The 16,105-nt window shown below is 55.5% G+C and overlaps 1 protein-coding gene and 1 pseudogene across 1 annotated transcript; one reads left to right on the top strand and one right to left on the bottom strand.

Moving 5' to 3' along the window:
• The first annotated feature begins 5 nt into the window (after positions 1-5).
• On the top strand, positions 6-6,487 carry MRTO4 (MRT4 homolog, ribosome maturation factor). The gene is made up of 8 exons (XM_028108309.2): positions 6-95; positions 2,578-2,636; positions 3,636-3,739; positions 4,453-4,534; positions 4,719-4,786; positions 5,024-5,175; positions 5,577-5,653; positions 5,993-6,487. Exons 1-8 carry the CDS (start codon positions 68-70, stop codon positions 6,140-6,142), a joined length of 720 nt encoding a protein of 239 aa, XP_027964110.1. The 5' UTR covers positions 6-67; the 3' UTR covers positions 6,143-6,487.
• A 588-nt stretch (positions 6,488-7,075) lies between these two features.
• On the bottom strand, positions 7,076-15,823 carry LOC114213262 (aflatoxin B1 aldehyde reductase member 4-like; annotated as a pseudogene).
• Between the last annotated feature and the right edge of the window lie 282 nt (positions 15,824-16,105).

Genomic DNA, 16,105 nt, shown 5'->3' with positions numbered 1-16,105 from the left:
ATAGGCCCCCGCGCCGCCGGGGTCCTAGCAGGCAGCACCGCCTTCCGCCGCATGTGCCTGCAGCGCGATGCCCAAATCCAAGCGCGACAAAAAAGGTGAGCCAGGGGGCTTCGAGACCCGATGGGCAGCTCCGCCGGCATGGTGCCGGCTGCGGTGGGGACTTGAGGGGCACCGAGTGGGACGTCGGGGCGTCCGCGAGGAACTCCGCGGTTCTCTGGAAAGTGCGACAGGGCTTCGTGGCCGCTGGCGCACCGGAGGGGGTTGGAACCTGGTCGGGTCAGGGGAGCGGATACTGCGGGTCCTCGGGTGCCCTTCCAAGGCTTACTAGGCCGAAAAACAGCTTTTGAGCACCCGGGCTACGCCCGATCTCGCCTTGGCCCACCTTTCCCACTTCAGCCACTCTCCCTTGGCTCTTTGCACTCCCACCACCCTGGCCGCCTTTCCTTTAGGAAGGTTTAGTCCCGGCTCTGTCCCTTTTGCTTGCAGTTGCTTCTGCGTGGCATGTTTACGCTTAGATCTTCATGTGGTTTGGGCTGTCTCAGTTGTCAGTTCATAAGGCACCTCCTGAGAGACCGTTCCTGACCTACTGTGTGGTAGTCTCTTTCACCCAGGCTGAAACAAGATACTTAGGGGCCTGGCACTCTAGGCGTTGGGCCGATACAGCAGTTACAGTAAGGAAAGCCTAGAAGCCTCATTGAGCTTAAAGTTTTAGTCATAGGAAATAAATCCTCCCCAAAACACCAAAAGTCGAATCAGGTCAGATCGTGATGAGTCTCACGGACTCTAAGTGAGATAAAGAAGTGATGTTATTTCGTTTAGCGCAACCAGAGAAGGTCTCTGAAGAGCTGACAAATAAGCAGAAACCTAAAGAAAGGAAATGAGCCATCCATGGAGTTACCCCAGAGCATAGCGTTCCAAGGACAGGGAAGTTAAAGTGCAAAGGGACTGTATTGAGAGCACGTTTGACATGTTCTGGGACAAGAGGCCAGTGTGGCTGGAACAGAGTACACGAAGAAGAGGGAGTAGGTTGGGCTTTATAAACTTTCCCAAGGAATTGGCTTTCACACCCAGGTGCAGTGGGTAGCCATCCGAGAGCTTGAGCAGAGATGGATGATATGGTTTACTTTTTTTTTTTCTTTTGACGGAACACAAGCGGGGGGGAGGAGCAGAGGGAGAGGGACAAGCAGACTCTATGCTGAGCAGGGAGCCCAACACAGGGCTCAATCCCAGGACCCTGAGATCATGACCTGAGCCAAAGTCAGACACTTAACTGACCGAGCCCCCCCGGGGACCCCGACATGATTTAAATTTTAAAAGATCACCCTAGGGGCACCTTGACGGCTCAGTCGGTTGAGCGTCAGACTCTTGGTTTTGGTTCAGATCATGATCTCAGGGTGGTGGGATCGAGCCCCACTTCAGGTTCTGTGCTGGGGGTGGAGCCTGCTTAAGATTCTCTCTCCCAGGGGTGCCTGGGTGGCTTAGTTGTTAAGTGTCTGCCTTCGGCTCAGGTCATGGTCCCAGGGTCCTGGGACTGAGCCCCACATCGGGCTCCTTGCTCGGCGGGGAGCCTGCTTCTCCCTCTCCCACTCCCCCTGCTTGTGTTCCCTCTCTCTGTCAAATAAATAAATAAAATCTTTAAAAAAAAAAAGAAGAAGATTCTCTCTCCCTTTCCGTCTGCTCCTCCCCCCACCTATCCCCCTCTAAAAAAGCTTTAAAAAAGATCACCCTAGTTGCCTTATTGATAATAGACTGGGAAAAGTGGGGAGAGAAGGCAAAGTTGGAAGGAGCAAGGCCAGCAGTAATCCAAGAGAGGGTAGCACTGGCTTGGTCCACAGTTGGAGCAGTGGAAGTGGTGGGAAATGGACAAGGGCATTGTGTTTCCCCTCCTGTGCTGCCCTCACCCTGACCAGTGAGATTATTGTTGCACGTATATGCCAGGCAGGATGAATAAAAATTGCCCCATTACTGGGGGTACCCTCAGCTTTGCATGTGATGCTCTGTTAAGTGTTTGTGGAATGATTGGGTTCTGTAGAGGGAGCCCTGGTGAGATCTGGCAAATGCCGTACCCTTCTGGATAAGAGGAAATTGAGCCCCAGCTCTTGGGCAGACGTGCTTGCCCTCCCCAGAGAGGCAGTGCTTTATCCATGAGTCCAAACTGCAGAACAAGATGAAGCAGAGGAGATAGAGTCCCCAGATTCATCATTCCCCAGCAGAGGCCACCAAAGATTTTCTCTGTGCACCATGGCAGACAGCAGAAAGGGACCCGCCTGAGCCAGCCACTGAAAGCACTCCAATAACAGGAGCAAGCCCTGCCCCCACACTGCAGTACAGATTCTTAGTCTAGCTGAACTAAGAGGGATGCCGGAACATCTGGCTTGTCTACGTAATAGGAGATATGTCAGGGGATGTCCAGGCTCAGGAACACTGGAGTAGGCACTCTGAGGACCCTGGGAACACGTAGCCTTGCCTTTCCTCACCCTGGCTTTTGGGCCAGCTGAGCTGCTAAAGGGGGGATGGAAATGAGTCTGCAGGGCCTCTGGATTTGTCTCTCATCACCTCTCTCTTTCTTTGTATTAGTTTCCTTAACCAGAACTGCCAAGAAAGGCTTAGAACTGAAACAGAACCTGATAGAAGAGGTAAGAGCTCATTCTTTTTATTGTTCCAGACCTTGTATTTGGTTTATAAAGGTGGCTAGAGGGCTGGCAGGGAAACATCGTTTTAAAAAATAAAAAAAAAGGGAAGAGAAAAGCACCACGAGGTGCTGATACTGTCCTTTTCTCCAGCAGCAGCACCAATAACTCCCGTAGTAATGATTTCCAGCTTTGACCGAGCTCTTACTCTGCACTTGGCACCCCACTAAGTACTCCGTGTGCTGTTCCACTCCATCTTTACAGCGTACCTGGGAGGAGTTAGTGCTGTTTTGCAGCTGGGTAACGGAAGCTTAGAGAGATTTGGTAGCCTGCCCAATGTCAAAAAGCTGTGGGGTTACACGGGGCGCCCGGCTGGCTCAGTTGGTAGAGCAGGCAACTCTTGGTTTCGGGGTCATGAGTTCAAGTCCCACATAAAGTAACTTTAAAAAAAAAAATCTTACCAGATGTTATCAGATGTTAGTAGATGCGCCAGCCTACTGTCTACACTGCTGCAGGCCACAGGCTGGGTGAGAGGAGAGTCTCCTCCAGCACAATTACTCCTTTTCCTTGAGACCACGTCATCATGGCTGCAACCAGCAGTGTGGGCAGAGCAGGGCCGATGAGCCACCTTCCCTTGTGAGTAGAGAATGAGACTTTATATTTTCCATTTAGCAGGAGCCTTCCAAGCGTAGCTAAGTGTTTCTGGGTTGTCAGTTAATGGGCAGAGCAAAGCAATCCATTCCACTCCGGGCACAGATAAGTCAGAAACCTGGAAGACCATGGGATCTCAGCTTACCTGCACTTTGAGATCACACCTCCTTTGCCTCAGGGGAGCCCCTGTAGTCCATGATCTTGGCTTCAGTAACAGAAATGAGGAGGAAACAGCTAGACGCCTCCAGCTCTAAACTTCCATGGTTGTTAGGGACCTAGACCAGATTCTTCCCCATCTGAGGCCCAACCCATGGTGCCCCTTGAACTCCAGAACCCCATTGAATTGTCCCACAGCTTCGGAAATGTGTGGATACGTACAAGTACCTTTTCATCTTCTCCGTGGCCAACATGAGGAACAGCAAGCTGAAGGACATCCGGAACGCCTGGAAGCACAGCCGGTAAGAAGGCCTTCCTGCGTGGAGAAGCCAGGATGCTCTGAAAGCACAGGGCCAGTTATTGACCCTTGGGTATCTGGGTCACACAGATACCACCTTACTGAGGACAAACCTTCACTTTCTCCAGAGGCACTTTTTAACTGTTATAACTGGTCTTGCATTGAGCTTCTTGGGCAGGACTGGGTCTTTGGGCAGGGAATGTTTGAGCAGCAATCCCTCAGGAGAAAGGGCTCCCTTAACTCCTGGGATCTGGTCCTTTTAGGAACATCCCATCAGTTTTAGAATGTTGGTGTGTACTCCAAGATGCACACGGTGCCCCGAGAGCAGGCTGCGTGAGCCACATGGCGGATACCCGTCCTTGGGCTGGATCTGTGATGGTACAAGTGATGACTCTGGTCTGCCTCAGACCAGTGAATGTGCCTCTTCCATACCTCCAGATCGGGGGGTCTAGGGGATCACATAACACCCACAGTGGGCCAGTAGACAAAATACTGTGGATGTTTGAGGTCTGTAGGCAGAAAAAAATGAAGGGGGTCCTTGGCTGTGGACAGAGAGCCGGCAGGGCTGCATGGAAGAAGTAGGAGCCTCTGGCCAAGCCTCCTGCAGCCCAGCAGCCTGGGCCTGAGTTCGGGCTCCTGGGGACTGGAGCAGGTTTACACCTTAACTGGGGGACGGTGGAGGGGGCCCTTCCTTCACGGACTCCTTTCTCTCTCTAGGATGTTCTTTGGCAAAAACAAGGTGATGATGGTGGCCTTGGGTCGAAGCCCAGCTGATGAGTACAAAGACAACCTGCATCAGGTGAGTTTCTGGCCTTCTGGCCAGTGGAGGGATCGGGGAGACCAAGGCGTGGCTTAAAGCTCGGTTCTCCTTTAACCCGCAGACCCAGAGTAGTGCCCCCCCCCCCAGCTGTGTCAACCAAAAACATCTGCAGATATTGCCAGATGTCTAATGGGACTGGGCCGACCCCACTTCTGTTCTGTAGGTCAGCAAGAAGTTGAGGGGTGAGGTCGGTCTCCTTTTCACCAACCGCACCAAGGAGGAAGTGAATGAGTAAGTGTTTTTGAGGACTAACAGGGAAGGAATAATCCGGGTACTTTGTACAGTACGGAGATATCAAGTAAAAACTGGTTCCTGGAACAGTGCTCCTGAGTCCTCGTTCTGGGCAGCATCGTGCTCCAAGCGGTCTGCCGCAAACGTGGGCGGGGAGGGGAGGCCAGGGGAGCCTGACTTCATGCCCGGCTGGTGGGCCGTTCAGGAACGCCCCCCCACCACTTGTCTTTTCCTGAGGTGGTTTACGAAATACACGGAAATGGACTTCGCTCGAGCCGGAAACAAAGCAACTTTCACTGTGACCCTGGACCCCGGGCCCCTGGAGCAGTTCCCCCACTCCATGGAGCCACAGCTGAGGCAGCTGGGCCTGCCCACTGCCCTCAAGAGAGGTATGGGGAAACCCCTGGAGCTGAAAGGTCACAGCTTAGCTGCCGGAAACACAATTTCCCAAACCTGACAGACCTCCTTTGGCCTCTGTGGCTGAGCAGCTCATTTCTGCCAGTCTCCATTTCCTCAGGTGAAAATGGGACTGAGTGACCACCTCTTGGTCGGGGCAAGAGTGGATAGGAACTCACAGCCAGAACACAGCAGCTAAGGGACGTGAGGGAGGCCGTCCTCCCCCGCCACAGACCCTCCTGGGCAGCTGAGCACTTTCGGGTTTAGCCTGAGTGTGCTGGGGAGGGGGGGAAGGGCGGGGGGCCAGCCGGCTCCCTCAGCTCTGGGCAGCGGGCAGAGAGCTGTGCGTGGGCCTCTGTGCCAAGGTCACCGTGCGGGGTTCCTTTCTCTGTAGGTGTGGTGACCCTGCTGTCCGACCACGAGGTGTGTAAGGAGGGCGACGTGCTGAGCCCAGAGCAGGCCCGCGTGCTGGTGAGTCTGTCTGTCCCCCCCACCCCCCCCCACCCCCGCCACGGTCGGCGGGCTGTGGCACCAGGGCCCCTGGCCGGTTCGTGTCACCCTTGCTCCTCTTTTTTTTTTTTTTTTTTTTAGATTTTATTTATTTGTCAGAACGAGCGAGCACAAACCCGGGGAGTGGCAGGCAGAGGGAGAAGCAGGCCCCCCACTGAGCAGGGAGCCCGATGTGGACTCAGTCCCAGGACCCTGGGATCATGACCTGAGCCGAAGGCAGCTGCCTAACCAACTGAGCCGCCCAGGCGTCCCAACCCTTGCTCCTCCTAACCATTGATTCCCTTTATGCGTCCCTTGCAGAAGCTTTTCGGGTATGAGATGGCTGAATTCAAGGTCACCATCAAATACATGTGGGATGCACAGTCTGGAAGGTTCCAGCAGATGGGAGATGACTTGCCCGAGAGCACATCCGAGTCGGCAGAAGAATCAGGGGGGGAAGATGACGGCTGAGCGATACTGGGGACGGACTGTGGGACCACCACCCCGCTCGCTGAACGGCAGGGAGGGCGAGACGGATGGACTGCTTTTCTCTAAGGAATAAAACTGTCTGCAAGGTGGCTCCTGTGGACAGCAAAGAGGACTTTTCCTAGAAAAAAGGCCTTGGTTTTGGACTTTTATTTGGATTCTCTGGGTTCCTTTTGTTTGCCTGGAGCCAGCTTCCAGCACTGGCTCCCGCATGATGTCTGGGGACGTGACAGCCACCCCCAGAGCCGGGGCTTCTCTCCTCTGGCCCTTTTGTGCCTCCTGGAAATGGGGGTTTGCCAAGGAATAAAGGAAGCCTGGCCACCCTTCCTACCCCGTTCTTTCTCTTCCTCCTCCCCCCACCCGTCCTGTCCCCTGCCCAAGCCAGGGCCGGGGGTCTTACAGGATGCTTTCACTAAGACAAGACTAAAGCCACTGCTGAAACCCAGAGCAGATAAGAAAACTTCCACAGCATCCTGGGAACTTGTATTCTTGGGAGTGACTCTAATGGTAGGTAAACCTTCAGGGCATACGGCCCTTTCTCTTGTGTGTAGCAGAGAGAGGGCCACCTCCAGCTGCCCTGTCCAGAGGTCGGGCTGGATTCCGGACGGGAGGCTGGGAAGCCTGCACTCCTGCCTCCTCCCCCACAAGCCCTTGGGAAGGACAGGCAGCAGAGCAGCTGGGCAGCCGGGTCCAGCGCCTGCTCTGTCCAAGCAGGACACGCCTGAGTGGGTCACAGCACAGCCTTCTCTCGTGAAGGCAGCTGGGAGCATTGTGGGAATGGAGGAAATAAACAGCTCGTGAGCAGACACTGTGGAGAAAGAACAGGCCAAATAAAGCCATTCAAGGCCCAGGGTGAGAGTGTCAAAAGAAGTGACCGAGACGGAGGAGGCCCTCTGCCACCTCAAGCCAGGACTGGCCCTAGCGGAAGTAGTTGGGACATTTGTGGGCGACCAGGTGCCAGGCTCGATCGAAGTCCTGCACCACGGCCGGCTCCAGGGGCCCTTCCTCGGTCGCTGCCAAGTTCTGTGTCAGCTGCTCCACGCAGGACATGCCCAGGATGACCGCGTCCCTGTGGGCACCCTGCAAGGGGAGACAGCCAGATGTGAACACATTACGCACCGTGGTGGCTCCAGGCGCACACCCTCCCTCTCCGTCCTGCCTCTGCCAAGACCCAGGCTCTGATGTCTCCTTAGAGCCTACGTTCCTCAGGAGTTTACACAGCCTGCAAACAGCTTAAAAGGCCAGCCTCTACAGACTCCCCAGCAGGCAGACGTGAGTTCAGAGCCACTCCCCTGTGCCCCTCCACAGCTGGGTAAACCCGGGGTAGTCACTTGACAGCCCCAAACTTCAAACTTCGTTTATTTTGCAGGAATTAAAATTTTCTGAAGTATTTGTGTCAGGCCTGGCCCTGAACAGCTCAGGAAAGGGGAGCCCTCAGTAGATCATGCTGAAGCCAGTGGAAGGTGTGAGGGCAGCCTGGGACAGCAGAGAGGGCGACCCCACCAGGCGCAGGGCCCGACTCTGCAAGTGTGCGGCCTGGGGCGGAACAAAGGCTAATGGTTAGAAATGTTAAGTTCCAGGGCGCCTGGGTGGCTCAGTTGGTTAAGCGACTGCCTTCGGCTCAGGTCATGATCCTGGAGTCCCGGGATCGAGTCCCGCGTCGGGCTTCCTGCTCGGCGGGGAGTCTGCTTCTCCCTCTGACCCTCTTCCCTCTCGTGCTCTCTATCTCTCATTCTCTCTCTCTCAAATAAATAAATAAAATCTTTAAAAAAAAAAAAAAGAAATGTTAAGTTTCAGAGTCCACTGGATGCTCGTGCCCTGTCACATGTAGCTGTGGGGCCTTAAGCGCCTCTGACTTCACTTCCTCATCTGTGAAGTTGGAATAATCACACTTAATAGGGCCCGTGGAGTTCATAACGGGGCACTTAATGAAACTTCCCAAAAAAGAGAATTCGCATGGAGAAACACCAGAAGAAAAGGAATCATCTCAGAAACTATCAAGTAACTGTGTAGCCTCTCCCTTCTTCCACGTTCTCCCTCACCCCACCACGGAAAAAAGCAGCCCCCCCGGGACGGCCGGCTCCGCTGCAGCTGGGGACGCTGCCGCCATACACAGCCCACAGGGCCTTCTCCACCAGGGCAGTGGCCTCGAAGTGGTGCTCCTTCCAGAAGCTGGGCAGGTGGGAAGGGTGGCACCGCGGTCAGTGCCGTGAGGTCGCTCCAGGGCAGATGTCCCACCCCGGTCCCTGAGGCCCCACGGGGCTGGCGTCCTCCGAGAATGCAGGTGGATTCCGGGCCCCTTAGCTGGGCACTTTTCAGTCCGGTGAGGGGGGCAGGGGGATGCAGTGGGCAGGGATGCCTGCCTTCATCATGCTCACTAGATATGAACAACACAAGCCCCAGATCGGGACCCAGGAGCAGCCACAACACCGCACTAGCGTGCCTCCTGTTACTGTACCCGTGACAGATCCTGCCTAAAGCCACCTGCCTCCACTTCTCTTACCTGCTCCGTGAGGAGAGCAAATGCCCCCGGCCAGCCCCTTACAGCCAGTGCCAAATGTAAAGGAGATAATGTACCTGATGGTGTGTGCCTTGTAAACCATGAAGAACAGTCAAGCTCAAAACCATCAGGCCTCAGTTCTGCAGGGTGAAGCCCAGGCCCTGGCGGTGAGAAATCTTGAGAACACTGTTTGGGGCATTGGCTCCTAAACCTGGACACCTGGCCAGGAAGATCAGAAACGGGGTGGGCAAGGGTCGGGGGGGAGCTGGATTAGAACTGAAATCACAGCAGTGCACACAAGGTGATCCCAAATATTAGACGCTCCATAGACACTCCCCTGCTTTAAAAGTCCTTGGCCATTTCAACAAGACTAACATCAGAGACTTGCACAAAACTTCCTCCTTGCCCTCCTCCCAGGGTGGGGGCAAAAAGGCAAATAAATTAGACACAGAAATTAACCGTGGACTTGGCTTCTACAAACATAGAAAGATTAGGAGCTTGCCAGTAGTCCACGGAGCACATCTAAATTTGATAAAGGAGGGGCGCCTGGCTGACTCAGCTGGAAGAGCATGCAACTGGATCTCGGGGTTGTGAGTTCGAGCTCCACGTTGGGTGGGATTACTTAAATAAAACTTTTTAAAAAATAAAGTGGATAGGGGCGCCTGGGTGGCTCAGTCGGTTAAGCAGCTGCCTTCGGCTCAGGTCATGATCCCGGGGTCCTGGGATCGAGTCCTGCATCGGGCTCCCTGCTCCGCGGGAAGCCTGCTTCTCCCTCTCCCACTCCCCCTGCTTGCGTTCCCTCTCTCGCTGTGTCTTTCTCTGTCAAATAAAATCTTTAAAAAAATAAAGTGGATAAATGAAGGAATAGCAATAAAGTGCACTTTGGGGGAGGTCGCAGGAGAGGCCAGAGGGAAAGAGCCATGAGTTTAAATCATCACCTCTGAAGAGTGCAACTTGGCAACGGGTTGCTTTGAGCCATGGGCCTGTATTCCTTTGATAGCGTTTCCAAATTTTAGAAAGTGGAAAAGTAAGGGAAGAAGGCTGATTCCAACAGCTGTGTAACTATAACTGTAGACATTGAGAAAATATTACTGCCAAGAGTTTACAAAGTTTAGATTCCTTTGCCTGAGGGGAAGGGCCAGCTTTCCAGAGTTCTGATCCAAGGGTACCCCCTGCCCCGGCCCCACTGTGCACAGAGGGTGAGCTCTTCCCAGGAAAGAGCTGTGAAGCTTTGAGAAGGCACAGGGATCCACATTCCCAATCCAGGCCCCTAAGCCCTCTCCAGAGACACAGAATATCCGGGGTGTGGATGTTGGTAAAGCCCTGGAGATTCCAGGGACCTAAGTCTGAGACCAGGAGGAGGTGCTGGCCCCCAGAAAGCAGCCCCAGAGACCCCCTATTTCAGACTAGGAGGACCTATACCACCTCTTGCCCTGACGCAGCCCATCCCCCGCTCACCGATTCCTGTAGGTCTCAGCCCAGTTATTCCCGAAGAAGCGGCCCACAGGCTGTTTCCCGTCCTTGTCCTCAAACTTGTACTTGCCCGTCAGCAGGCCCCCTGCGGGGAGACTGCCATCAGAGCCAGGCCCACCCTGCCCCCAGAGGCTGTTCTGGACTGGTGGGGGGGGGGATGGAAGGAGGGATGGAAGACACGGCCCAGTCTATTTTCAAACCCCTTCCCGCTTCCCAGGGCCTGGGCCAGGCATCTACTGGGTCAGGAAGAGGCAGAGACGGGGCCAGGAATGGCCTCCCACCCCAGGGGCAGCCTGCCCCCCTGCCCCAGAGCAGCCCGTACCAGCCAAAGGGTTGTGGGCATAGAACCTCAATCCGCAGTGCCTGAGGCAGGGGAAGAGCTCCGTTTCCACCTGCCGGGTGGTAGCGTTGTACAGGCCCTGCGAGAAGAAGGGCCGGCTGCAGGGTGTGCACATATCAAAGGAAGCGGCCCCAAGTCTTCCCTTGCAGAGCCCTCGGTTCAGACCCTAACAATCCTAGGACCTTAACAATTGGAGCATATTTTTAGTGGGAAGGAAACTTCATTCATTCAGCCAACATTTCTGAGCACCAGCTATGGGCTGGACACAGAAGTTCCATCCACACACCAACAGGACGAGGCCCCTGCCCTGGGAGATTTAATAGCAAGGTAGAGCGTCAACAGGTATAACTGAGAAAACAAGCAATCCTAGTCCACCAGGAAGTTCTGTGAGCAGTGTCTGGCACCAAGTAGGAGGACAAACATTTGCTGAATGAATGAGGAGGAGCAAAGTAGAGCCTGAGATCTCAGGCTCCTCTGGGGCATCGGGAAAGGCTTCCAGAGGACAAGCCATCTAAGTGAGGCCTGAGCACTTCTACCCGGGGTGGGGGAAAGGGGAAGAACGGTCCAGGCTCACGCCCACAGGCAGTGAGCAGGAAGGAAGGGCCCGCGGAGCACGTGCCGGTAGGAAGGGGAGCCAAGGCCAGAGCGAGCAGGTGCCTGCTGGCCAAGCTGACGAGCGTGCGCGTCCTCCCCACGACACAGGCTGTCAGCGGGGCGGCAGCTGCGATGGAGAGGAGGCAGTGGGAGGGGCCGAGAGAACCGGGGATCAGCCGGGCCCCCCCGCAGCCCTGGCCCTCACCTGGTACACAGTGGGCAGGATCCAGCCGTTCCTCCTGCAGAGGGTGCAGATCTTGGCCACCTCCCGGGCGGCATACTTGGAGAGGCCAAGCTCCACGAACTTGCCCTGCAAGGGAGAGGCCTCGGTCAGAACCACCGCGGCCCAGGACACTGCAAAGGGGAGATGGGGGTGGGGACCCTGGGAGTGGGGTCTGTCCCCGGCTCTGCTCTGGGACGACCCTGGTGCCTCCACTCTCCTGGAGCTCGGGGGCCCACCTCACCTCCTGGTGCAGCTGGTGGCAGGCACGCAGCGTCTCCTCCACGGGGGTGTCGTGGTCAGGTAGGTGCAGGTAAAAGAGGTCCACCCGGGGGCACTGCAGCCGTTTCAGGGATGTCTCCAGCTGGGCCCGGACACTGTCAGGCTTCAGTGAATTCTCACCCCATGGATTGGCCTTGGTGGCGATTTTCGCTTTGGAGGAGGAGTGAAATGAGAGTTCAGGCCAGTTTACCAAACACTGGAGAGAGTCTAGAATAATGACTCAGAGAAAGACCTGGGTTCACAGTCCAGATCTGCCATTACCACCTCTGTGACCTTGACCAAAGTTACTCAACCTCTCTGAGCCTCAATCCTCTCAACTATAAATTGATAGCATCGATGGTACTATTTTGTGTGCTGGTCCCAGGGATTGATCAGAACTTGAATGGACGTGTTGTTCATTGTCATCACCGCCAATGTCATCAGTATGACGGATTATTTACCAGGCCCTAAGGGCTGGTAGACCCAACAGGTGATCCCCGCCCTCGAGAACTCACTGTCTAAGGGGCTGCATTACCGTAAGCAAGGCAGGGATATGCACCAGGTGCTGGGGGAGCCCAGGGCATAGAGGCAGGAGGCCCCTGTGAGCTCAGGGAAGGTTTTCTTTAGAATCTGAATCTTGGTCTCCAGGGGGAGGTCACAGGCTGCCAGTTGAGGAAAGGTGGGAAGTTCATTCCAGAGAGCGAGGACAAGGGCAAAAACCCAGAGGAAAAGAACATGGCGTGAGGGGAGTCATGACTGCAATTCCAGGGATCCAGAGCACCAGGGTCAGGGGGTACACAAGGCAAGAGAAGGGCCACAGACCCGACGGAAAGGGCCTTGGGAGCACCCCGTGCAATCTGGCCCTCCCTGAACACTCGGCGCCTGGCAAGTCACCTGACTCCTTGAGACTTACGAGCAGGCTGGAGGACCGCTCACTTGGAATTGTTCCGTTCCTCCAGCTCTTCTTCCTGTGAATTAAACTACGGATCTGAGGTTTAAGGACTTTGGCCCTGCTAGCTCTGACCAGGAGGGAAGCGAAGGAGGGCTTGGAGAAAAAAGACACTGAGAAATAAGACTTAGAGTGGTCAGAGAAGCAGCCCGGTGATCTAGAAAGGGCGAGCACTGAGACGCAGGCACATTGTCTTACTGCTCCAGATCGAGCGTGCTGTGGCTCACAGGAGAACCCAAGCAAGACTCTGGCCGAGGAGAGAGAAGAGCCCAAGGGAGAGACTGGTGCCTCGTGCTAACAACATTACTACTCCTAACCGGAACAGTAACAGCCAACATTGCTGAACTCTAGGGACCTGCCAGGCACTGCTGAAGCTGTTCAAATGGCATCGGACTGGTGATGGATGGTCCTCTGCCCTTATGCAACCCTCCACTTAGCTCTGCCTGCTCCAACACCCCTGGCATTGCCAAATCTCATTGCCTTGGCACGCCCACTGCCCACACCCACAGCACTAACACCTGTCCCCCTGGCCAACTAATCGGTTCTTCAGTGTCTAGTGCTCCCTCTTCTGAGCTTTCTTCAGTGGCCCCTCCAGAAGTGCTGCCTCTTCCAGGCTTCCCCAGCCTTCTCTAGAATCCGAGCTCCCTGGAGTGGGTTCGTGTCAATTTCCCTTCTAGGTCCTCAGAGACTAGCCCAGAAGGCAGTTAGACACCCTACCACCCGCACCCCCCCCATCCCCGCCCACCGAGCACCCTGCGGCTCTGAGGCGCTGCCACTGAGCGTGACACCCGGAGCCCCACGGAGCAAAGTCTAGGGCCCAAGAGCAAGGAGGAAGCAGATCCCCCACAGGTTCCAAAGTCTGATCCGCGGCTGTGCCAGGGAACGCCAGGGCAGTACGGGCAGGGTTCCAGCGGATCAGGCCTGCACGGGGCACCTGCCAGGGTGCGGGAAAGGAGGTAGGGGCGGCACGGGGCCAGATCCTAAAGCTTTCAGGGCCCCCTAGAAGACCTAACCAAGTCGTTCCAGACTGGACCTGGGGTGTGACGTTGCTGGAGGGAAGGTCCTGGGAGACCTTCTCGGAAGAGAAAAGGAGAGGAAAGAAGGTCAGGACAAAGCACTGTCCGGCTGTCCGGGCAGACACGTGCACGGGGCCTGAGGAGCAGGGGGGTGGTCCAAAGCGCGGTCAGCGCCCGGGAGGGGCCGAAGCCGTCGGTCCTGACCGCGGCCGGGTCACGGCTGGGGCTGGCCGGGTGGGCGCCGCGCGGTGCACGGGGAGGGAGCGGTTACCTCTGCAGTCGCCGCCGCCCAGCCCGAGGCCCAGGCCGCCCAGGATGCTCTAGGACTGGCCGTCGCCGTACACGAAGGCCGTGTCCAGCTCCGTGTGGCCGCGCTCCAGGAAGGCGCGCACGGGCCGCGGAGCTGGCGGACGCGTCCATGCGGCGCCCCATCTCCACGGCGCCCAGCACGGTGGCGGGCCGAGCCGGGGTCCCGGAGGCGGCCCGCGGCGGCGACAACGGCCGGGACACAGCGGCGGCGGCAGAATCTGGTGGCCCAGGCGTCGCACTCTGCCGTGGGCGCGAGGCACTAACCAGCGCGAGCCATCGCCGCTTTAAGGAGGGACTTCGGACGGCGTTGGGGGCGGGGCAGTGTGCCCACCTCCCCCTTCCCTCCGCCGCCCCCCACCCCGGCCCTGCTGCACGCACGCGCCACGCGGGGCTTCGGGGACCGCGCACTTGCCTGGCAGGTGGGCCGGGGTCGGCCGCAGGCCGGGAGGGTGCGCTAGTGCGAGGCTTAACGAGCGAGCGCGAAGGCTGAGGGCTGGGACTCCAGGAGCCTCGCTGCCACGTCTCCCCACCTCCCTCGGCCTCGCTTTGAACCGTCCCGGGGTCCCGGGGTCGTTGCGGAGGGGGCTTTCCTACCTGCCAAAAGTCTTGAAATGAGGCCTTGGTTTGGGGGAGTTGGGGGGAGGCGCTCGGGCTGTCCCGCCGCCCTGCGGTCCCAGAGGCGATTTTCTCTGCTTCTCGGGTCAGAGATTTTCCAAAGGCTCCGGCCGGGGTCCGGGTGTTAAGACATGGTAACGTATGAAAACAAGGAACTGTCAGCCTCCAACTAGGTATACCCAAGCGAAAATACTTCAAACATGAAGGCAAAATAAGGACTTTGTTCAGACAAGCAGAGGTGTAGATCATTCATAGGAGCAAACTTTCACTCTACTAGAGGTATTTTTAGACGGAAGGAAATTTGAATTTACACACAAAAAAATGAAGTGCTAGACGAACTATTAGAGACGATGGACTCTGAAAGACAAACTGAGGGTTCTAGAGGGGAGGGGGGTGGGGGGATGGGTTAGCCTCGTGATGGGTATTAAAGAGGGCACGTTCTGCGTGGAGCACTGGGTGTTATGCACAAACAATGAATCATGGAACACATCAAAAACTAATGATGTGATGTATGGTGATTAACATAACAATAAAAATTATTTTAAAAAATGAAGTGCTGGGGGTGGTCAAGGTGGATAAATATAAAACGCTTTCATTTTTAACCTTTTTTAATTATTATTCATTCGAGACAGAGATAGAGAGAGCATGAGCAGGGGGAGAAGCAGACTCCCCGCTGAGCAGGGAGCCCGATGCGGGGCTCAATCCCAGGACCCTGGGATCATGACCTGAGCCGAAGGCAGACGCTTAACTGACTGAGCCACTCAGGCATCCCTTAACCATTGTTTTTAGTTTGTTTATTTATTTAATTAATCTCTACACCCAAGGTGGGGCTGAAGTCACAACTCAAGACATCCAGAGTTGGGTGCTCTTCCAACTGAGCCATCCAGGTGCTCCTCATCTTTGACCTTTTTAAAAAGATCATTGTAACAGGGCGCCTGGGTGGCTCAGTTCGTTAAGTGGCTGCCTTTGGCTCAGGTCATGATCCCAGGGTCCTAGGATCGAGCACCCTGTGGGGCTTCCTGCTCAGTGGGGAGTCTGCTTCTCCCTCTGCCCTTAAGCCCTGCTTGTGCGCTCTCTCTCTCTAAATAAATAAAGTTAAAAAAAATAAAAAGAGGGCGCCTGGGTGGTTCCGTCGGTTAAGCGACTGCCTTTGGCTCAGGTCATGATCCTGGAGTCCCTGGATAGAGTCCCTGGATAGAGTCCCGCATCCGGCTGCCTGCTTGGCAGGGAGTCTGCTTCTCCCTCTGACCCTCCCCCCTCTCATGTACTCTCTCTCTCTCATTCTCTCTCTCTCTCAAATAAATAAATAAAATCTTTAAAAAAATAAAAAGATCATTGCGTTTTTATAAAGTTAAACATAAGCTTACCATGTGACTCAGCAAAAACCATGTTCACACAAAAACCTATACACCAGTGTTCTTTAGAGGCTTTATTTGTAATAGACAAAAATTGAAAACACCCGAAAGTTCCCTCAACGGCAAAATGGAGTTCTGGGGGGTGATGGAGCTCTTCGACATCTTGATTGTGGTGCTGATTACATGACTGTATACCTTTGTCAAAATTTTCAGAACTGGGGCACCTGGGTGGCTCACATGGTTAAGCGTCTGCCTTCGGCTCAGGTCATGATCCCAGGGTCCTGGGATCGAGCCCCGCATCGGGCTCTGTGCTCGA

The sequence above is a fragment of the Eumetopias jubatus genome, unplaced genomic scaffold (assembly GCF_037043125.1).
Source record: "Eumetopias jubatus isolate StellerSeaLion01/CBP00866 unplaced genomic scaffold, mEumJub1_p1.0 scaffold_4, whole genome shotgun sequence".
Taxonomy (NCBI): Eukaryota; Metazoa; Chordata; class Mammalia; order Carnivora; family Otariidae; genus Eumetopias; species Eumetopias jubatus.
Note: the sequence above shows the minus strand (reverse complement) of the source record. Positions and strands in the feature narration are given on the sequence as shown.